At 39.9% G+C, this 23,557-nt stretch overlaps 1 protein-coding gene across 4 annotated transcripts in view; it reads left to right on the forward strand.

The window, feature by feature from the left end:
- Window positions 1-23,557, forward strand: part of FHOD3 (formin homology 2 domain containing 3) — a 386,114-nt gene that overhangs the window by 160,591 nt on the left and 201,966 nt on the right. For all 4 annotated transcript variants that reach the window (XM_082288796.1, XM_082288793.1, XM_082288794.1 and 1 more), the window contains exon 4: window positions 14,814-14,881. In XM_082288796.1, coding sequence (XP_082144922.1) covers window positions 14,814-14,881 — 68 coding nt within the window. The remainder of the gene's footprint in view (window positions 1-14,813; window positions 14,882-23,557) is intronic.

Here is a 23,557-nt window from a genome sequence, read left to right on the forward strand (position 1 = left end):
TGAGTCCTCCGTTACAATGGATATAGGTAAACTTCTTTGGGATCCTGTCTTGGATCTAAAGAAAGTTTGTTGGCTGCAAGAGATTTTGAATGCAGTGTTTCCAATTTAGTGACTGAAATTTTCTGATTGTAACTTTTGTTTCATCAGAAAACCTCCAGAAAAGCTCAATGCCTGGATAAACAGGTCCCAAGACATTTAGGGCTTTATAGGTCTAGACTAACATCTTAAAACTAGCAGGCTGCCCAAGCAGATTATGCATCATGGATTTAATATGCTCATGAACTAGAGTGCCACTTAACAAGCAAGTTGCCAAATCCTACATCAGCTGAAGTTTTCTGTACACACTTGAGAGGTTGTCTCATATACAGCATATGACAGTAGGCTGTAGGGCACTTACTTGCATAAAAAGCCTTGCCAAGAGCAATAAAAAAGAAGTATACAGTAAGAAAGGGTTCCTCAGTCAAAAGAATAAGGATATTGTTGGGTTTTTTTCTTAAAGTCTTTTGTCCCTTCAGCTTCATTGCCTGCTTTCTATATGAAAGATTAGTAGTGATTGCAGACCAGGAACACCACTGAGGCAACCTTGAGCAACTGGTCATTTCTTCATGGTTTTCCTTCTGTAGATGACAGTAATAATATATTCTGCATTTCTTCTAAGAAGCCACATTTTCCTGTTTTCTGAGTGTAATAGAATATAATCAGATGTGCAAACCCTATTGTTTTCTTGCTGGAGCTGACTTCTGTACTCATCCCTTGTCATCATCCTTGTTTTCCAGTGTCTCTGTATAGGCTTTAGAAATAATAATAGGGTAGGAAGTGAGGGAGAAAAGGGGTCAGATCCATACTAGCCCTTGGAACACAGAGATTCTCAAAGGCAATGGCACAACACCATTGATTAAGAGAAGCAGAGTATTTTCATTCTCAGTTTACTGCCCCAGCTTTTGCCTTGGCCTCTTACTCCTAGGACACTTCTGATTCCTGAAGTGAGAAAGGACAGGGACTTATTTATTTACTCCTGAGGACTGCACTAACCAGCCTGTGCTGCCAAGTCAAAGTGTGATGATGTAGTTCGTAATGGTTTTTATACCAAAGGGGAAAAAAAGTAGCATATGAGATAGCCAAACCATACAGCAATCAGTTGTGTGTTTGTTGGGAACAGTGACCAGATCTTGAATTCCTGCAGCACATATGACACCTTTGGAACTGTATTTTTTTGACTCTAGGAAGCCTAGATAGAGGATAGGATTTGATCCTTTTAATGTTCTTGCAGATCTTAGCTGTTAATTTGTTTCTAGTTTCATAGTTACAGACTTGTGTCGGTGTGATTAATGAGCAATGGCAAGTATGCAAAAAAAAAAAAAAAAAGGAGGAATAGTGAAAACTTTTCTTCTGCAAAAGACAAGAAGTAAAAAGGCAATAAATACAGTGCTTATGCTCGGTAATCACAGAAAGAACAGTTTTTACTTTCCAGTTTCAGGATCTGAGTTAAAACTCCATTGACTTGGTGCGCTTATACAAAGTAAATTTTGGAATTCATGGATTTTATGCTACTATGTTTTTCCTATGGCTGAGAATTTAAAAATTTCACATTAAGTAGCTGAATGTGTGTAATGTGTGCTGTAAGGTGTGCATTTTGCACGGGGAAGAACTTTGCATAGCAGCTGGCTGTGTTTATAGTACAAATGACAATTCAATCCATGTAGCAATTAAACTTTTCTTATTCCATGGAGCTTCATAAAAAGAAACTATTTCATTTATATATGTAGAATATGTATATCATATATATATAAATATATAATTTATATAACTAATGTGTGTATACAATTTGTGTGTTAATATGTATCATATACATGTGTATATAGATATTCTTCTGATTAATTAGATAAGTAGAGAGAGAGATAGAGCTCTTTACAGCCAGTGACTGAGTTAATAACAAACAGAGAAAGATTTAGTATAGCTGAATGCTTTCGTGTGGCTTTGGTCAAATTACTTAGAAGTGGAAATAATCAGTGGTTGAATGAAGCGAGAGGCCTGATACACACTGGAAAACCTCCATGGTCTGTCAGATGTTTTACAACTGTGATGAATGAGTTTGGATAAATAACACAAACATGTGTTAAACAAGTTCAGGCTGAGTTCCACATGGTATGGTAAACAGAAATTGTGCTTGAGGAGTGTTTGAAAATGTGTCTGGTAGGGTGGTATGGTTGGAGCTCTGTGAGGATAGCCTTTCCTTTTACCCTGGAAACTTGCAAACCTGCCTGGAAGCTGCCCTGACCCAGCAGAGAGTGGGCCCATATGGAAAGGAATCCCATAGTCTGAGTGACTTTTCATTTAAATTATTTGTTGTAAAAACTATTGATCTGGATAGATTGAGAGGGCAGGAAATCATTCCAAGTGAGTCTAGGAATGCTCCAAGGTCTCTTTCACTTCTGTCTTTGCAGACAGCGAGAGAGGTAAAGAGCTGGTGCCCCAATGGGCATCACACCATTGCTTGGAGAGGCATCAGCCAGCTTTTGTTTCAAAAGGGAAGATGTGTTGCCAGAGCAGTAGGTGGATTTATATACCAGCTTCTCTCCAGCTGCTAATGCACTTAACCAAACTCACTGATGTCCAAATAGAACTCAGAGAAGCATCTAGCACAGAGGTGTATAGTTGTTGTGTTTGTTAATGGGGGTGAAATGATTGTTCCGATATTTGTTTTGTATTCCCTCTCAAAGATCCAACCATACTGTTCTGGACCGTACAAGCATCATACATCTTGTTTCTGGAATATCTAGGATATTTTTCAGCTGTGAAAATGAGGGACAATTTCCAAAAGTGAAATTTCTACCTGATTAACATGGTCTTTTATCAGTAATTTCCTGATTTTAATACACTTTGGACACCTCCCTTCACCCTAATCATGGTACTTGGAAAGTGGAGACATACCCTACTTTTACATCATTTTTATATGGATGTGAAACACCTAAGTACTTCCGCTGTTGAATCTTTGCAGCCTGATGTGCAGGTCCTTAAGAGAGTACAAAGGTGTCTGCACTTGTGAAAAAAAGCCTTTGTATTCCCAATAGTAACTGAGGGACAAAGAGATTGCTCTGGGGTACAGGCCAGCAGCGCTCTCTTGCAGGGCTGCTGTGTGCACCGTGTGAAGCTCGAGGCTGTTGGCTGCCCCAGGGTGTCACCTTCCTTCCTCCTGTGTTAAGCGGTCAGGGTGCCTGTGCCACGTTCCTGGGATGCCTGTTCTTGTCCCTCCTGCTGTAAGACATGGGACAGCAGATGGAGCAGAGATGTACCCCCGTGTGCCAGTGTGGCCCAGGAGATGGCGAGGCACAGGGTGCAGCAGCCATAGGAGTGCTGGGAAGTGAGTTGTCCAGCAGATAGCTGGGTTCTCCGAGGCTCCCCAGCCTTCTGCAGGAGGACTGGCCATGTGCTTCATCTGGCGTCTGCATCAGATGAGTGTCATGCATTGGCATGGACTTAGCCTGAGAATTTAGTGGTTCTGTTCCAGTTTATTTGTGGGGTTTGCTTTTCAGTTGCCAAAATAGTGTGTTTTTCATGTGTCCCAGCAATTTCAGAGTGATGGGAAACTTGCTGACCCTGAATTACTTTGACATCTGCTAAAAGTATTTATGCTGCAGTCTTTCCTTCTGCACATCTGATATTTCTTCATTCTCCCTCTGTTTCTGTTAATTTAATTTCTGTTAATTTAACTATATCCTTCAAGTATTCTAAAGAAGCATCCTTCCAGAAACCCTAAAATGCATCAAGACACATGGGAAAAGACAGTTTAAATTATTAGAACAAAGCTGGTTAACGAGCTTATTGTTTTTGACTGAGATCACGTCTGCTAGGAGCTATGAGACTATTACTTAAGGGATTGTTCTTTGTCGTGTGACTGTAATACTGAAGCAAAACCTAATCTTTGTCTATTGAAATGCTCTTTCTCCTCTTTACTCAAAATCAGTAAAGCCTTAGTTGAATTGCTGTGTCTGGATTTAGACATTTAAGGATGTGAATTGATTAGAGGATGTACATAAGAACAGGAAGGTGTAGAAAAAATGAGCTACAAGTAAAGTTCTTAACATAAGGAAGAGGCTGTTATATGGAGATATGGCAAGAGCTTCAGACTGAGGAGGTCTGTATATTGAATTTAAATTATTAAAAATTCTTTTAGAAATCAGTATTATCATCACCAAATGTAATGAAAAATTGAAATAAATATCCTGAAGATGCTATGGCATTTACATTGGAACACTTTGCTTATTCTCTTTTTAAATTAATTTTGGGATAAAAAATCCTAAAGATGAAGCTCCACTGGATTCAGGTGCCACCTCTAGAAGCTCTCCAGAAGGGATCTTTGTGATTGTGTGGCTGATGTTTCTGGGGGATGCTGAAGTGCAAGTAAATACTAATCCTTAATATGGATAGTGTGTCTCAGTCACAGGAACATCTACTGGTTTTTGTGTGTGAGGATTTTGTGGTGGATTCTTGGTCTTAGCCACTTCAAATGGTCAAAAAAACCCCTAAAACTGAGTTGGAACCAGTTGCCTCCAGCAGCATGGCTGTGAGACTGGGAAGTCTCACATATACATAGGCAATGAAGGCTCAGCTATTTAAAAATGCACACAGCATTGTAATTGCTAGCAGCAATCTGAAGAGAAGCAGCTTTATCAGGTTTTCAGCATGAACTGCTGCTGCTGCTCTTTTGCCTGTTGTCTTGCTTCAGATGAATGGTCTCATCCTCGCTTTCCAAATTTTTGAACAAACTGGTGCTTCAATGCATGCAGTTAATTAGGAGGCAGCATCCTCTGAAAGGAAAGGACTGGTTAAGTTCTGATGCACTTCCTGAGGCTGGACTTAGGATCATTGCAACAATTTGGTCTTGGAGGTAGCATCTGACATGTTTTGTTATGTATTATGCAACAGAAAAAACTTGATATGAGCTTTAAGCTCAGGAGCTCATTCAGGTTCTTGGCACAAAGCTCTGATGTCTTTGCTCTCAGACAGTTTGCCTTTTGCCAAGCTGTCAGCACAGATAAGGCATCCATAATTCAAGGAATAGTGAGGGTGTGCCTAAATTTTTTGTCTTTTTTTGGTGATGGGTTGCTATAATTTTCTTGTTGCTCTTTGTTTACTAATACTGATTGAACATGCAGAGCAACATGTTGGCACTGTGTTTAAAAGAGAATAAAAGCAGAAAACTCAAATCATGACTAGCATGTTCTTATTAAATATTTCTAATCCAGGAGGCACTGGCTGATGTGCTTGTTCAAGCACAAGCACACAGGTCAGCAACTCAGAGACCAAGTTGTAAACTGAAACAAACATTAAAGATTGGTCTCCACATACTTTTTTAAAATTATGGTTTAGCCTGTTTTGCTGCAGTAATCTCTAAAGAAGCAGTAAGTTCTTCTATATTATTTTCTTTTCTAGCAATTTTCCCCAGCCCCATTCTCTTGAATTATGTAACCTATATTTTAGTATAACAACTACCTTCCTGCTGTATTACTCTCTAGGGAACAATTTTGCATTAGCAGGGGGATGAACAAGATGACCTCTCAAGTCTTTTCCGTCACCACTTGCTCTAATACGGTGCTGTAATATTTGACCTTGTTACGCAGCCTTTTCACTTTTGTAACCCTTTGACTTTTACAGAAGAGCAGTCATAGCATTTTTTGGACATGCAGAAGTGCCCTCCTTTGAAGCTGTCAACCCAAAGTACTGTTTCCTGCACTTCAGAACTAAAGAGCATATTAGTGCCTTTTGCATTCAAGGACCGATATAAATAAATCATTGTAGGGAAGTATGGTGCCTGTTCCATAGCTGAAATAAGTAGGCTGAAGAGGTAGAGGCTCTTCATTTTGTTAATGTGTTGGAAAGGCTGTAACTTTTGAATATGGCTTTTTATTTCAAGGAAGGAAGACTGAGCTGATTGAGCAGTTTGTTCTGTGTGCATAGACCTACATAGTGTCCCCATGGGTTCAAAGTTATCAGTAGGCATCAGACTCGCTGGGAAATGTAACTGTAGCTGTAAAGAGGAATTCTGTATTCTAGCTTACAAAATCAAAAAGGATACATGAGAGAAGTAATTTGGAACTGGAAATAAAAGCTGTGGTGATAACCAGATGGGAAGTGGATTCAGAGCTGCCTTGCTGTTCCAGTCACAGTCTTTGGCTCATAGAGGGCAGGAAAAGCTTTTTGTACCACTGGCCTGCAGTATTTTCCCCAGCCAGACCCTGAAAGCCAGTTCTAAAAAATGTCTTTTGGCAACGAACACCCAATGCATTTTCTTTATCTCTCCAGATATAACTAATTTTAAAAGCCTGGGACTTTTAATAATGGAAATTCATGAGCTATTCAAGTTTCTTGGGATTGTTGCTGTTGCTTTCTGTGGAGTTAAGTGATTCCTTGTTGACACTGAGTTTTAATGTCCCAGTCTGACTTTTACTTTATAAGTTAGGTGAAACCTGCTGTTGTGGTCTCCTGCTCTTGGGCTTTCTCATTGCTTATGTCCTTTTTTCCACAGCAGCAACTGACACAGGTTTCTGCAGTAGAGAATTGGGAAAACAGTAGTGAGCAGAGAGATCTGAAACTAAGAGGAAAAGTGGTAGCCCTTTTCGTCAGGCAGCTTCACCCTGCTCTCAGCCCGCATCACCTTATATATCCTTTCTTTTGTTTATGAACAAGCAGGACCTTAATACGCTAAGTAATTTAGGAATGGAAACAGTAAGAGGACATTTTGACCCCATCAGTTTTTAAGATCTTAACATAATGCACTGCAACATACAGAGAAAGCACCATCTTCCACAGCTGCAAATGCCTGGATCCAGCAGATGAAGACTAAGGTTTCCTTTTGCACTTAACTATGTATATAAACACATGCCGTGTTGTAACATCTCCCTTTAGTGTAAACCATTGGCATTTGTTTGCCATAATGTGTGCAGATAGCACAACAAATGTTCTTCCTAGTTCCATGTGGATGGATCTACAGGAGCAAAAGGATAGTAATTTAGAGCTCTGTAAAGGGGAAATTCTGGCTAATGGTTTATCCATGTCAGGTGATTTTCTTGAAACCAAGCAGAATATGCAGAAGTTTGGTAGAAATGGTTGAGAGGAGAGCTATATAGTCCTGTTATGCAGCCAGAGGGGATGTGCTGGTTTTGGCTGGGGTAGAGTTAGTTTTCTTCATAGTACCTAGTTTGGGACAGACTATCCAGGGATGTGTTTGTTATTGCTGAGCAGCACTTACACAGAGTAAAGGCCTTTTCTGCTTCTCGTCCCACCTCACCAGCGAGGGGGCTGTGCTTGCACAAGAACTGACCCCAACGTACCAAAAAGGGACATTCCCTGTCATATGGTGTCATGCTCAGCATATAAAGCTGAAGGGAAAGAAGGAGGAAGGGGGCAGTGTTGGGAATGAAGGTGTTTGTCTTCCCAAGTCACTGTTAGGTGTGATGGAGCCCAGTTTTCCTGGAGATGACTGAGCACCTGCCTGCCCATGGGAAATGGTGAATGAATTCTTTGTTTGGCTTTGCTTGTGTGAGTGGATTTTTCTTTTACTATTAAACTGTCTTTATCTCAACCCACAGGTTTTCTCACTTTTACACTTTCCATTCTCTTCCTCATCCCGCTCATGGGGGAGTGAGTGAGTGGCTGCGTGGGGCTTGGCTGCCAGCTGGGGTTAAACCATGACAGTGCAGTATGATAAAAACTGGAAAGTCCCTTCTACCAGATAGCTGCATAAAAACCTCCTTCTTTTAAATCTCATGGAATGATTTAGATGTTACTGTAGTTTATGCTGAACCTCCAGCACTGACTAATACCTAGAACCAAGGGTAGGGGAGTCACCAGGATATTCAGGAATGCTGTGTTCAGAATGAAAAGGACCTGTTGTTTCATGTCTCTGATTCCTCATACTCAGGGTCATCGTCTTTCTTCTTGATCCTCTGGACTTTTCTTATATACTACTCATTTCCCACAATTGATTGAATGTCATTTCATATCTCTTGGAAACACAGGAGCAAGAAGTAAGGGAGGACACTTACACCTGAAGGAGCAGATACTTTTTTCAGTAGATTTAAACATATCATCATTCTTGTGCTGACAGTTTCATGTTAATTCCCTTGTGATAGAAGTTAAGACATTTGGCATTTCAGAGAAATATTCAAAAAAGGTTAGCTGCAACCCATCTTCCTGGAGTGGGGGTTTTGCCCTGTGTACTCTCCTTGTGGAAATCCGGGGACTGTTACTGCTGGGTACTTTTTGCAGTGTCAGGAAAGCAGACTTCTCTCAAAGAGGCAGGAAAATCCCTAAGCGCGAGCGTTTAGAATTGCTCTGAAGTGCTGGCTGAATTGGGTATTTTTCATTCCCAGGGGAGACCCTGCCCTGGAGTTCTCCCTGCTTGTCTGTCCAAACCCACAGGCTCCCTGGGGTTTGCAGGTGGCTCTTTGCACTCTTTGAGCCTCTGCCAGCATGGCTTTAGGGTATGGGATAGGAAAGGGTGTCCAAGGCTATTTTGTCTTTCTCTCCTCCCACTCCCCACCTGTGAGTCCTTTACAGAGAAAGGGAATAAGGATGCAGGCTTGAAGCTGAGCTCTTCTCATATGCAGGCGTAATAGGATCCTTTCCCGACAAAGGATCCCCCTCTCCCAGTGGGGGCAAAGGACCCTGCTTGCTGAGGGGACCCACTGTCCCAGATAATTAGCTAAGCAGCTGCTGTGTGTCTAAATGAAAAGGAGAGTAGGGAGGTTTTTTTCTCTGCCAGGGAGCTGGGGCGGCATTCCTTGGAGGCAGCCTGCGCATTCCTCCAAAGCAGTCAGTGCTGACAGTGATGTGGGCTCAGCTTCCCGAAATTTGTACACAGCCACTTGCTCAGCCTAAGGTCCTTTACTGTGAGAAAGCGCTTTCCTGCGCTAATCATTTATCCCTGGATCAGTGGGAGAATATGCAGTTTGAGTTCACATGTTCCACTAATTAATGCATAACCATTTATCCAGACAAAATAAGATCAGATTCAGAGGGAAAAAAGGAAATGTGTAACATGCAAAACGAAGTAATCTCAGCAGAAGCAGCAGTTGTGTTAATGCAGTAGTGGGCAATATGCCTGTGAATGAATCCCTTCTTCATGCATTTTCTAGGGGGTCTGGGTAGAAAAGGAGAGTGCCTTGTCTGGCCAACACATTTATGACTAACTTCTGTGGACAAAAGCAAAACTAAGAAAAGAGCCTATTCTTGGCACAGGACCAGGTCTTTTCTTAGAGAACTGCTTTAATTTGTTTGACATACAGTGAAAGACTGGCACACTACGCTAATTAGTTTTATATACAGTTGTTTTATAGATCTGCAGCACTATATGTACCCATGGGCCTACTCCAGTGAAGTCTACCAGGCTCCTTCCTGATGCCTGTTCACAGGAGTAGACCTGTATGCCTGACTTCTCGCTGTATTGCTCAGATTCTTCCCTAGTTTTACAATTGTATACATTCATTCAGATAAAATAACATGCATTTAAAATTGGAATAGTGCAGTAATAAATTTAGAAGTGTGGCATCGGCATTCACAGAAAGGGTGAATGCCAAAATTTCTTACCATTATAAACACTTTTCTTTGTTCTTTCAAGTTTTTTTTTCCCATCCGTTCTGCTGAAAAGGTAGGCAGTTCATTTAAATTCTGAAAGCCTTTTAATTTTATCACTAATACTTCTTCCTAGTGAGCATTTAAAATAATGTTTTATTCCTTGTTGCGGGGAGAGGAATTAAATTTTTTCGTTTCTAAATACTGCCTAATTTCCAAGTGGCTACTGGAAGACAGACAGTATTGCTACTTCTGTCCCATGCAAGGTAAAAATGAATGGCAGGAAATGTTTCAAATGTCATTTAAGTGGATCTGCACCAGGTATCCTGCTAATGTAATCAAATGTGGAGTTAATCTCCCTTTTATGTTTTTGTAAGGAAAGGAGCTTCATCTTGAAATTATAGCTTAAAGAAAAGAGGCATGGATGGGAGACATGGAGGTCATTCAGGCAGCAGCAAGTGAAGCAGAGCAACTCCCATTTGTGCTCAGCCAGATGTTCACAAGCCTTTGCCAACAGCTCAAAAGGCTGATGCTGTATAAATTACTATATCCCAGGGACTAATTCAATGGGTGTGATGGAAGAGGAAGGGAGGAGGATGGTACCCTGTCGGTCAGAGGTCAGGTGTAACACGTGGGACTGAACCAAGCAATGTTCAGCCAGCTCCACTTTTTCTTTTATTACTGTGGATTGAAAACACTTATTTTTCCCATAGAAGGCAGTCAGTACTTTTATTGAGAATATAAGGGCAAATTATTACTTTCTTTAAAAAGTTCCTTTTCCCACATAGTCAAAAGAGGTGAATACCCAATGAAATTTGAGCCTCTGACAATTACCTTTGAAAATATAGAATCCCTTTGAAAGCTGCAAGTTGTCTGATAAAATATCTTTAAAGACTTCTCTTCCTTTCTGAAAAGATGTTGATTGCAAACGAAACTGCCTTCCCTCCACTGCTACATTTGTACCAAATTCACCTATAGTAATCCCTTTTCACTTAGCCTGAATTGTTTTTCACTAAATTAAAAGCAATCAAAAGTACAGAGTAATAAATAGTTTTCTTTTAGAGTGTAAAGGCTTCTCTTAACCAAAGTTCTGCTGTTGCAGGAAAATCGCCACTTGCAGGTTGCTACCTGTCACACATGTCTGTCTCTACCACAAGCCTGGTTATCTATGATTCTCTGCATCTAGAAACAAGTGCTGAGCTAAGGGAATCTCTCTGTCTTTCAAGGATATACACTTCCCTGCTATGATGTGAAGGATAACTTAATAAATGTGACTCTTGCTTCTTGCAGAAAGGTAAATAAAACTCAGGCCCTTACCAGTGCCTGGTTTTCTATCAGTTTCAAAAGAGTTGACTCTGATTTTGAATGTTTGAGATTGGCAGTGCTGATGCTTTTTAATTTCCTAGGATATCCTACATTCTACAGATTAAAAACAGGTTTTCAAGGTTAATGAAGTACCAACTCTTCATCCCAAACAGTATTGCTCTATCAGTGGGAAGCCCATGGAGGGACAGTGCCTTTCTTTCATAAAATAAGGAAATAAGCAGTGCCCTCTAGTGTTAGTTAACGTCAGAGGGAAACACAAGGAGAATTTTCTGTCATCTGTGTATATGAAATTAAAGCTATTTCACAGCCGCAGATGCAGCTCTTTATTTCATGAAGAAATGAAGTAAAAGTGACTACAATAGTGTTCCTTATCAGGACTCAGCTGTCAGAAACACCATCATTAATAGGTAGATGAAGTCAGATCTCACAAACTCCCTGACCTATGAACTCACTGACCTGTTTTATCTTCTCGTATCTTGAAGTATGAATGTAGAATGTCTCCAGCCTGCACCTGGCCTGGAGAAGGACAGGAAATGTGTTTTACCAAAGGGCCAGAGAAGTTTCAGGGAGAGGTTTAGTAGTGCGTGTTCCTGCTTGAAGTTCAGGTGTTTCTTTTCTGGCGTAAAGCAGTCCTGGTGTACATATTCAACCTTATCTGACACTTTGTAACAAAGCAATGAACATGTGAGTCTTTGGACTGTCCTTGGAGCACCTCAGAATTGTCTGGGTTTGGTGATAGTAGCAGGCTAGACTCCTGTTTCAGTGCTGTAGGCATCATTTATTTCAGTTACAGACAACTCTGCCAGGGATGTACCATGGGCATTAGTCACCTCTGTGCTTTAACATGGAAAGTTATTTCTCAGTCTGATTCAGAGGGCAACACTTTAAACTGCTTATGTAAAACAAGTATTCATCTGCTATCGAGTTTCTGAATTGTCTGCAGTATGAAAACATTGTAAGCAAATGTGGCTTTTCCTCTCTCTTGCTCTTTCCTTTTTTTTAAATTTTGTTTTTCTACCATAGGAAAACAGCTCAGAAGTGATTTTTGCCCTTCAGTTTCTGCTGATGCATTTTCATAGCCTCAGTTGCAGTCTAGGGCTTTTGGAATGAGCCTGAGGTCCCTGGGGTGTTAAAGTTACTGTTAACAAATGGGAATTCTCTAAGACCTCGAGAGCATCTTAGCAAGTGTACCCCAGCTGTAATCTGGAGAACAGCACACACCATAAAAGTACAGATGTTTTCAAGGGTCCATGCAGTACCTTGGCTTACACAGGCTTTCCTGCCCTGGGTGAGGTTCATCCTGGACTGAGGTTTTCTGAAGCAGAACGTCTTCTGATGTACCATGGCCATCTCACTTTCCTCCTTGGGCTATGCTCAGAGAATGGTTCTGATGGCTGCCAGCACTGTAAGAAATGGGTGTCAAGACTTAGAGAGTGTGTTGCCCATGTGTAAGAGTAACAGGTGAAGGCGCTGGGGACTTGTATCTTTGAGCTGACTCAACAAGATGAGCTCTGCATGAGGAGGTACCTGTGAGTGGACGTTGTCTCTGGTAGAAGATGTCAGAAATGAGACGAGACGAGACGAGATGAGACGAGATGAGATGAGATGACTTACCTGGACTGTCACTCCTCAGATGGGTTTTTTACCCATCTCAAGCATTTGTGATACCTGCCACAACTGTTGTCAAACGATACTTGCAGTAGTTGTTGGTCCTTAGCTCTAACGATGGATGCCTTTTTGAGCTGCAGTCGGTAACTTCTGTCCTCTCTGCTGCAGACAAGCAGGGAGAGCATTTTTTGTGCTGATTGCCAAGGATGAGGTTATGCTCTGTGAAAAGACCAAGGAGAAAAAATGTTCAGCATTGTTCCTCTGAGATGTACCAAAAACCTTCATGCATCAATGAAACAACCAGTGTTATGGTATCGTAACAATGGTTTGTTAGGACTTCACCCCGGGCTGGGATGATGATTTCTGTTTAAGACCGAGACCAACAGATGGCATTTGTTAGGACATTGATATTTATGTACAAAGTTGCCAGGACTTTAAGAAGTGGTGCCTCTCTTAATTAGGATGATAATGCACTGCCTTGTTTGGAGACATTCTGCTCATAATGATGCTGGTGAATTATGAATAGAGGGAAATTAGTAATAACAAATGCCAGATGGAGGTAACTTTCAAAAAGGAATATTTTGTGTAATGTGGCATGTAAAGTTGGCAGACTGGGTCTTAGAAGATCTTTATTATTCTTTAGGCTTTCCTGACAAAATTACTCTTTATCCTGCCAAGAAACGTAGTCCTACATGCCAGTGCGTTTTTAAGTGAGAGTAATTAAAGTGTGCCTCTAAGTTTATGGCTTGAAGTGAAATCCGTTCCTCCAATGTTTTGTCAAGAATCTATAAAAAGTGCAAGAAAGGAGACAACTTATAACAACAATAGTTTTGCCAGTTCTGTACATTCTGCCTTTGAAATCAGAGGCAATTAGGGATGAACAAAACTACTTTCAAAGTTAAAAAAAAAGTGTTAGTTTTGCTGACATTTTACTTCATACTTTTTCTTTGGTTGAAGATGGCTGTTGGGAATAAGAAATGTTTTTCTAAAATTAAACCCTACCTTCCTTGATTAAAGTAAAAAATTATTACTGAGTTATAAATGCATTGAATCTTCAAATGCTAGGCCCTTTTTGCAACTTCCTGACAGAGGAAAATAAAATTTAATTTGGCTTTGTAGTATAAAGTGGTAATTGAAAGATAAATAGACAAGAGAAAGTAAGAAATAAAACGCTGGGATTTGATATTTAATTTTCTCATAAGAATATTGTCACTCCGTGGGCATTCCAGATACCTGGACCTGCTGGCCACTGTCCATTGAAGAGAGGGTTCTTTCATGATAATCTGTGGGTGAGGCAAAGTGTGTTATCTGAGGTGACCATGAAGATTTGATTTTCCTTTGTGATTGCCCTTAGATTGGAGTAATGTAATAAAATTAAATTAGGGACTTAAATTAAATTTAGGACTGTAGAAGTATTTAGTAAAGTCTCTATCAGGTAATAGTAATACTAAATGTAGTAGACCAGGAAGATTTGAAGGGCTCACCTTCTGCTCTATCCCTGCGTAGTCACAAATCACTTCCAAATTTGCAACAACAGTCTTGTGATGCATAGTCTCAGACTTCTTCCAAAGGCACTAACATTGTTGCAGGGTTCAGAAAGGCAGCAGAGGAGTTGCTTTTGTCTTCTTTAAATTATTTCTGTGAGGATGCATTAGTAGGGGAATAAATGAAGTAATACATTTCAATATTGGATGATGAAAAGAAGGCTTCTGCTTCATTTAGAAAAAGGTCAAGATCAGTTTTCATGAGAATAAAACACTGTTTTGAATTATACTTAGAACAGACTGTCCGGCTATTTCTGGTATTAACGTTCATTGCTATTGGAGAAAGGATTTAACAATAGAAAGATGAGTACATGAGAAAAGAATGTCTAGAGGGAAGGCAGTCAAGGATGGGATTCAGTGGCTCTAGCTTTGATAACAAAGGCAAAGAGTGGTCTCAGCTGAGTCTTTTGAGATTAATCTGGTACTTTCAGTAAACCCTAAATTTACCTTAATGCAGAAAGAACAGTATTTCTAAGCATTTTCAAAAACTCCACAGAGAATTGTTTCTCACTGATCTTGTTGAAGCTATTGTGAATTTACTTCAGATGCCATCTGAAGTTATAGACAACTAAATCCTGGTTTACATGCACATTTAATGAATAAGTCCTATATCTATAGTTTTAAAAGCTAATTTTTTTGAGAGCAGTCTGCCTAATGGGAAGTGGGTGCTATGACTCTTTCAAAAGCTGTACTACATTCTTGCTGTGTTGTCAGTTTTGTTTATGCTGAAGTTTTTTCTGTTTTCTTATTTTGTTTTCCCAGAAAAACTTTACAATTCCAATGGACGGGAGCTGAGACGGGCACTTTTTTCCTTGAAACAAATATTTCAGGTGAGCAGATAATAGCTGTCTATTCTGTGAGTTGAACATGAATTTAATTTCTTTTTTTTCTTTTTTTTCTTTTTTTTTTTTTTTTAGTATAGAGAATAACAGTTTCTGGGAAAAGAGACTTTTAAGACTTCATTTGTAATTTGGAATTAGACTATTGCTTCTTAGGGTCTTTTATTTTCATGATCTGCAAACCTTCCCATGTTCCTTCAGTCTGTCAGAAGGCAGGACCAGACGTGGTGTAATGGCAGAATGAGTAGTGTAACTCTGCCAGGAGAGGAGACAAGAAAATTGAAACTCTTAGGTGGAAATTTAGACAGCTCTTTAGACAGTGGCATGGTTTGGTATTGGGAAGACTTGGAGGGGAATTTGAAAAGGTGATCCAGGGAACCATGAGGTAGGGTGATGGCCCAGTGTTGGCCTGATTATGGACAAATAGTCTGGGTTTAAGCCACATCAAAAACTGAAAAGACCTGTGGGAGACACACAACAGTTCTGATGAGGGACCAAAATGTACTGGGAGAACTCTGAAGGTGTTTGAACTTAGACTGATTTACTGATAAGCCAAAAAGATGCTTCATAGAGCTGAGGAGGATATGGTAGTGACTGATCATTTTAAGGAAAGGCATGGTTTTGAGTGTGAATATTCATTATGGAGGAGATCTGAAATCTGGAGGATTTTTGGGTTTTGTGGGGAAGTAGACAATGTGATAGACAAGTGGTGTGGTTGATAAGAAATTTGCTTGAATTAAAAGCTTGGATTTCAGATTGGTTTACTGGATAAAGAGAAGGACTTGGGAAAACTGCAGGACTGCAAGGAAACTTGTTGGAGAGAATGGGTCAGGAAAAGTAAAAATACATCCCCACTGTGAGAATTGGAGCATACTATCACTGTGATTCTAAAATGGAATTCATTTGACACATTCCATTTTCAGTAAATATAAGTGTAATCAATAAGAGGAGCACTTTTCCTCCTCTACTAAGTGATCCAAATGGAGAATGACAACCTATAAACCTTTCTTTAGCTATAATAGGTAGGTGGAAAGATTTCAAACTCCTAGTTTAACATTTTTGCTTTGTTTTAAATAGACATTTATTTTAAGAAGAATAAAAACATTTAAGAAATCTTCAAGACTGCAAATTTTCTAAACACATAATCCTTTTTATAGGTTTCAAAGTAAGCATTTAGAATTTAGAAAATGCCAGAATTGAACTTTTCTGAACAGTAGGAGTGAGTGGTGAAGGGTGGACCATATAATGTTAAATCTTGGTATCTGAAGATGTGTTCTGGGTCAGAAAAATGTCCCTGAATTTGAAATTTTTGGGCAAGGAATGAGTTCCAGTTCAAAACAGTCTGGTCATCTCATGACTGCAGATTGGGAAAACCATTGTCTCTTCAGGAGACATTGTCCCTCACTCCCAGAGGGAGACTGCTTGAGAGTCACAAGGATGCAAGTTGGGTTTCCCTGTGAGCTTGCCAAGCATGTGGACTGTGTGCTCAGAGGAAATCAGGCAGGTTTCCAAGAGTCTTCTCTGGTTTCTTCTCTTTTTGTGCACTTCAGCTGTTTCTGGGAAATATTTGTGTTTTGCTGCATTTATGTATTCCACAGATAATCTGGGCACTCACACATATTTAACAGTGAGCACTAAGCCTCTCTTCACACCCATCCTGCACCTCCCATGCCCTTCCATCATGAATTCTCCCAGTTTGGGTATTCATAAATATCCTCTTCCCTATAAGTTATTTGAAGTCTAGATGGTATTTCTGAGCACAAGTACTCAGTGCTTTCAGAGGACACACCAGTAAGATCTCTCCCTTCCAGCTGATGAGCTGTTCTACTGAAAATGTTTTTTAAATATTTATCCTAGTTAATTTAAGGAGTTGACTGTGTTGAAGAGTAACAAGAAAGAAGGGAGAAGCGATGCACACAACCCATATCTGTGTATGAATTTAGTCTTAAGTGAAATGCATCTGACCGTTTCAGGACATAATTTTCCTTGAAGAATTCAACTTTCTTGTTTTCTAATGTACATGGTATGGAAAGGGATTTTGGAATTACCAGATACCACAGAACTGGTAGAACTGTGGCTAATTGCTGAGCAAACATTCCCTTAAAAAAGTCTGCATATACTCTCGAAATACAGGTTCTCTTAGGGGGTGATTGAAAAGTGTTCCTCAGGCTGGAGACTGTTCATATAATATGCTCAAGTATTTGAGGTAGTACACTTTCAACTGGAAAACAAGCCCCTGTCAACCCTGGTTTGCTTGCCAGCTTTGCTGTCCTTAACAACAGCATTACTAAGGGCATCCTTTGAGTTTGATTTTAGTTTATCTCATAATGAACCATGAGACAGAATGTAAGGTAATTTTTGTATCAGTTTTAGAAAGAAAATCTGTTCCAGTTCTTTACCGAAGGAAAATGCAAGTAAATATAATAAGGTTATATTATAAACGAAACATTATTGTCCAAAATGTCATGCCTCCTTTTTTTTTTTTTTTATATGACATGAAAGTATGTCAGCATTAGAAATTTATTATTATGGTAAATGTTTTTTTTAAAGTGTGTTTTTCAACATAAATACATTTTTTGATTTTGTATGCCAGTATAGATAGTATTTTAAATTCCTTGAGAGTGTAATATTTTGGAAATAAAATGTTGACTTGAAAAAGAGTGTTTTCACAAAAACAAGTTTTCAGAGTGTTATGGAGACTTCATCATGTCTTTAAGTGCCAGGACAGTTCATAACACCATTTTTTTATAATTTCATCATTGCTGACTTAATTTGGCAGAGTTCTGTGTCAGGATCATTTTCAATTTAAAGACCTCCAAGGTAATGTGTAGTCTCTCATTTACATTAATTGGGAATAAGCCCAAGTTTTACATTGAATTTGAATTCCAAATAGTCGGAGCTCTTGATTTTTCACGTGAAGCCTCAGCAAAGCTTAGCAATGTTTGGCAGGAGCAATGTCTTTGTTTCAAAATTTAGATGAAAGAGTCATTTGGCAAGTCCAAACTTGGAATTTCTCTTTGATTTCTTCTGGTGGGCTGGTTTTGGCAAAATGATGAAGGTTATGTGGAGTCTTTTTCTTTGACAGTACTGCCATTCTGTTCCAGTCATTCATTCTGAAGGGGTGAGAGCCACAGTCATCATCTTTTTCTGGATTGTAGTGCAGTTTCCTTCCTCTGTTTGCCAGTATGCTTTCTGACAAACAAACTTACAGAGTAAGATGAAATTGATAACCAGTACAGTTTCCTTACCTTTGAATGGATTTTCTGACAGACTTCTGAATTGCCTGGTTCTTGTATTTATCAAAGAGGCATGGTTTTTGTGCAAAGTGCTAAAACTTCCAAAGGCGTTGAGCAGAATCCAGCCGAACATGGCACTTAGAAAATCAGGCTCAAAAATCATTCCTCATTTCGTAAGAGGGTTAAAAATACATCTGCTTAAAACATTTAATTCAGTATCAATCTTAAAAGCAAAAACTTGAGCAAAAGCACAACAATAAATGTAAATAGTGCTGTGAGATTTAAGTGGTAGTAAAAACGTTTATTTAACACAGCCTGTGATACAATTGGATGTAATATAAAGCATGCATGTTTTACAACCTATAAGCAAGTGTACCTTGTAGTTGCAAAGCATAGTTTCAAATCATGTTGATTGCATAATTTCAAAATAGGAAACTGGGTAAGAATGTGGTGTTGTAAGAAAAATAAGAAAGCCATAAAGCATGTCTCAAGTCTGTTGAAATCTATAACCTTGTGTAAATCTGCTTATTAAAGTTTTGGAAAATATTTTTAATCAATAACCATCAATCATTAGGTTTCCTGGAAAGGAGACCTAAAGTGTATATTTTAAAAAGCCAGTTCTCTTTTAGGACTGTTTTGCCTACAAGTGTGGTTTGACAGGTGCAGGAGATCTCCCATTAGGTTTCCTTGAGGAGCCTAGATTCCTGTTTTGTGTTGTGATCAGCGTATCAAGGGACACAGTTACAAAATTCTCTTTCAGAATTTTCTTCTATTGTTGAGAAATTCATTAATCATTGAACAATTGAGCTTTGTGTAAAAAATGTCACAAAGAACAGCTATGTGGGAGCCCTGGAAACATTAACTAGAAGGTGTTTGGATAGACACAGTCTTATCAGTGAGTGAAATCAAATGTCACACACTTCAGCTGCTAAGGAGTCATCAATCATCCTTAGGAGTGAAGAAGGAGTATTCTGTGTTTGCCTCATTGATCTCAAGGAAGGAGGCTGCTCCTTCCCCTCCTGCAGGCATGACTGATGAGTCCTTAGGGCTTGAAGCTGTGTGACACTTGATTTAGGGGCTGCTGTCATCACTTGTGAGGCAAGCTGCCTGCCACCTCTCCCCTACAAGAGCCTCTTGGAAGGGTTCTTGGTTAAGTCATGAAAAAGAGAAACCTTAATTTCCTTCCCAAATTGATTTCACCAGAGTTCTACATAACAGTTTACAGATCTATTTAATCCTATTTTACAAAGGAGATGTCTCATCTCATAGATATTTAGAGGTTATAAATAAAATAGATATGACACATTAAATGTCAAAATGAGTGTCTCAGTTTCATTAGCAAGTAGAGTGCCTTCTTCATGTCTAGACAATGTTACGGGCTGAGATCTAAACAGTGCTTAATGAGAGTAAAAACTGTGAACTGCTTACACCGTAAAGATAGCCTAAAACTTGGGAAGCCACCAGTATTCCTTCTCTGAGCACTACGAATGTTTGACTTGAAATAGGAAATGTTGTTTAGTATGATGCCCCTGTCTACTTTAGCTTCCTCAGGTATGTAATGCAATGTCTGAATGTTGTTTGATCTGTTGCTTATCTGCCATGAAGAATATTCTTGGTAGGGTCTGCCCTAGGTGACTTTTCTAGGAATTTTTAATTCTGCTATTAACTGGGAGGACAAACGCACAGTATGTTGATGTATCTGCTGTCTACAAAAGGTGCAGAAAATGAAATTCTGTCCCTATCAAGCCAGTGGCATAAAATGTCTTTAGTTTCAGTATTATTTTTAGCTGGTGGTTGAGTGTATACAGGGAGATAGACTGTGGTAAACAGAGATAATTACAGCAGGACTTTTTTTGTTCATTCCTGCTAAATGCCATTATTGGGGGGAGGCAACCAAAGATTTTCTGCCTAGTAATTTGATAGGTTAATGTGAGACTGAGGTGTAACTTATTTTTGCTTGCTTGCTTCTTACATTCACGGGGGGAAAAAAAAGTTATCTGGGGGAAAAAAGATCCTCTAATTATCTGGGCCTTCATTAACTGAATAAAATGAAATATTGGATGCAGAAAGATGCTTACAAATTGTTCAACATGCTTAAATAGGAGCACAGTTTCTTTTCTGTGTTCTTTCTTTCAGCCTGTTTTGAGAATTGTAGCACAGTTCAGTTCCTCTCAGTTTATTGTTCTGTACAACCCAGAAAGGCAGCCCAACACTTTCAGTGGTAGAACTTGATGATAACTCTCGGATTTTTCTCAGGTGAAAATGGCATCATCCCAGCTACAAAGTTAAGTGCAGTGGGAACACTAGAAGTAGCATTATATCATAACAGTAAGATGGCTTTCTACCTGCAGCTCCCTCATCAGATGCAGGAATCAGGCAGGTTATGTAAAAGTAGTGAAGTTAATGGCCAAAGTCACAGAAGAAGCAAAGTGCCATGTTCAGAGTAAAGGGCAAACAGGACCTTCTTGAGGAAGATAGTGATGAAGATTAGGCAGAATCACAGTAATTCAATCTTGGTAATTGAAGAAAGCAAACTTAAAGAACATAAGCGTGACATGGAAGCAACTTTGCTGTGCAGGCTAAGGACCCTTTCCTCTCTAAATTTTGTCCTTCATTAACTTAAGACAACAGTAATTCTTTAGGATTGTCAGTTACATCCACTGAAGGTATCTTTGTTTTTGTCTTAGTGGTGCAATTTTCTATTTCCTTCCCTATGTGTTAGGTGCCAATATGTGTGTTTTAGTGACTTGCTAAATGTCAGAAAAATTTAAACATGAAAGACTGTAGGCTGATTTTTCTCCTTGGTTTAACCTAAATTTCCCCTCTTTCGGTTTGTACCCATTACTCCTTGTCCTATCACTGCAGCTCCTGATGAGGAGTCCCTCTCTGACTTCCCTGTAGGCTCCCTTCAGATACTGGGTGGTTACGATGGGATCTCCATGCAACCTTCTCTTCTCCAGGCTGACCAGCCCCAACTCTCTTGGCCTGGTTTTGTAGGAAGGGTGCTCCAGTCCTCTAATCCACTTCATGGCCCTCCTCTGGACTCACTCCAACAGTTCCATGTTCTTCTTATGTTGGGGACACCAGGACTGTGCACAGCACTCCAGGCGGGGTCTCGCAGAGCAGAGGGGCAGAATCCCTTCCCTCATCCTGCTGGCCATGCTGCTTTGGATGCAGCCCAGGACACGTCTGGCTTTCTGGGCTCCCAGTGCACATTGCTGGGTCATGTTGAGTTTTTCATCAACCCAGGTTTCCCCTGCAGTTTTTCCCCCAAAGCTGCTCTCAATCACTTCTCTGCCCCACCTGTAGGTGTGTCTGCAATTGCCATGACCCAGGTCACTTGAACTTCATGAGGTTTGCATCGGCCTACCTCTCAAGGTCCCTCTGATCAGCATCCCTTCCCTCCAGCAACAAAATTGAGGATGAATTTTCATTGCTGTCATCACCAGAAGCCTACATTGCAGGCTGCCTAAGTATATTGCCTCACTGAAAGTAAAGGGGGATGGTAATTTCCATGCATGCTGTTGTAAAATGCTGCTCCATGTAAACAGATGAAAGAAAAGGAAAAAAGGGAGCAATGTAAAAATACTGATGTCTCTGTGTCGTGTTATGGCCCTGCTTCTACACAGATGTACATGAAATGAGTTTGGAAGATGTAAAGACTGGTGGACAGAAGAAAATGAGGAGTGAAGCCACAGCATGGAGGAGTGTAGGGAAAAGTTTGGAGGAAAGAGGAATGGAAGCTTAGCACAGCTGGTGAGGGCAGTAAAGTGGCTGAAGTGCATTTGCAATCAACAAGAAGAGCAAGGGGAAGGAGCTTCCATTGAGATACAAACCAGCTGCTTGATCCTTGCAGACCCTTCACCTCTAAAATGCTTCTGCCTCAGTTATTTCTAGCAGCTTACTGCAATTTTGGGACATCCCAGTCCAGGGCAATCTTGTTCTCAAGGAGTTGTTCTACTAGGTGCTGGTGGGAATTTGACAGAAGGAAGACAGCAGGTGAACCTGCCTAGCAGCTATCTTGGGGTAGTTTCTGGCTTACCAAGTATCAGGGAGTGGAAATACATGTCCGAGAGAAATGGTCTCTTTGCAGCAGAGGACTCTCAGATCTGTGTTTGGTTCATCTTCTAAAAGTAGTGCCCTGACACAATGTAGAGCTGAGGTTTCATGTTTAGTACAAGACTTGCCTACTTAACCACTGGCTTACCTGGTCCATACATAAAATTGTTTTGTAGCTTCATAAGTAATTGAGGTTGAAATGGCAACGCAGTCTTGAGAGACTCGTAGGACCTCACTTTATGTATGGATGTGTGTATATATGTGCGTGTGTGTATGTTTTTGGAATGATTTCTTTCCAGATTTGTTTGCAATAGATGACTTGGCTTTTAAAATGGACTGAAATAAACAGTGACAATTGAATTAGATAATATCAGGCACTTCTGGATTGGCAACGTAGTATTTTAATTATATCAATAATTTTGGAGTCCAAAGGACAGAACTATAGTTTGAAGTGTGGGAAAGTAACTATAAATTATATCTTGGCGATCTGTGCTCCTTCAATCACTTCCTGACTATGTTTACTCAGTTTTCAAGCCAGAGCAAGCTTTTCTAATGGCAAACATTGCAAGCCAATCTTGATCTGTAAAATGCGACCTGTCGCTTAGCCAATAAAAAAGCTGGACTATGGAAATGCTTTGGGATTTCTGTTTCTAATAGAGCACAACATAGCTTTTATTACTACATCATTTTAGTCTTGTCAATGGGAGTAATTATTTTGCTGGTAACTTCAGCAGATGTGATGCATACTGAAGGCAGGTAGCTATCGTTAAAAATACTATTGTGGAGGCTTAGTTGTGATATATTTCTAATGTAGTCACTGGGGTTGCAGAGGTAGGCAGCCAAAAGGGCAGCTGGGAGGAATTGCATGTTAATTTTCCATTGCTCCTGGGATGGTGAATCGTATAAGCATTTGAAATTATACAGGAGCCTGTGGATATGAAGACTCTCAGGTCATGGAAATGTGTTACGGTCATAGCCCTGTGCTGCCACATTGCTACTGCTGCCCAGGACAGTCAAATTAGGGGCAAAGTATGGGGTTGATTTGGGTTTTGTTTGTCTATGTGAGGGTCCGCCAGAGCCAAAGGAATGCTTTGGAAAAAAGATCTATGTCTATTCTCTTTGCACTATTAAGTATAGGAAGGGTGGAACAAGGACCTACTCATCATTGATGCTATTGCTAATAGAAACCTGGATTTTATCATTCTGCCTTTACGCTCTTAGTAACAGAGAAAGATTTTGAAGTACATTGGGCAATATTCCTTTATTTTACTTTGTTGTGGCGGAGTGCCTGATACATTGTCATCTGAGATTTATGCCGGCAAAAGCCTGCAGTCGTGCATGGTTTGCTCTTTGACCTGCCTCCTCCTTCCTC

The sequence above is a fragment of the Coloeus monedula genome (genome assembly GCF_965178545.1).
Source record: "Coloeus monedula genome assembly, chromosome: 1".
NCBI classification, from domain to species: Eukaryota; Metazoa; Chordata; class Aves; order Passeriformes; family Corvidae; genus Coloeus; species Coloeus monedula.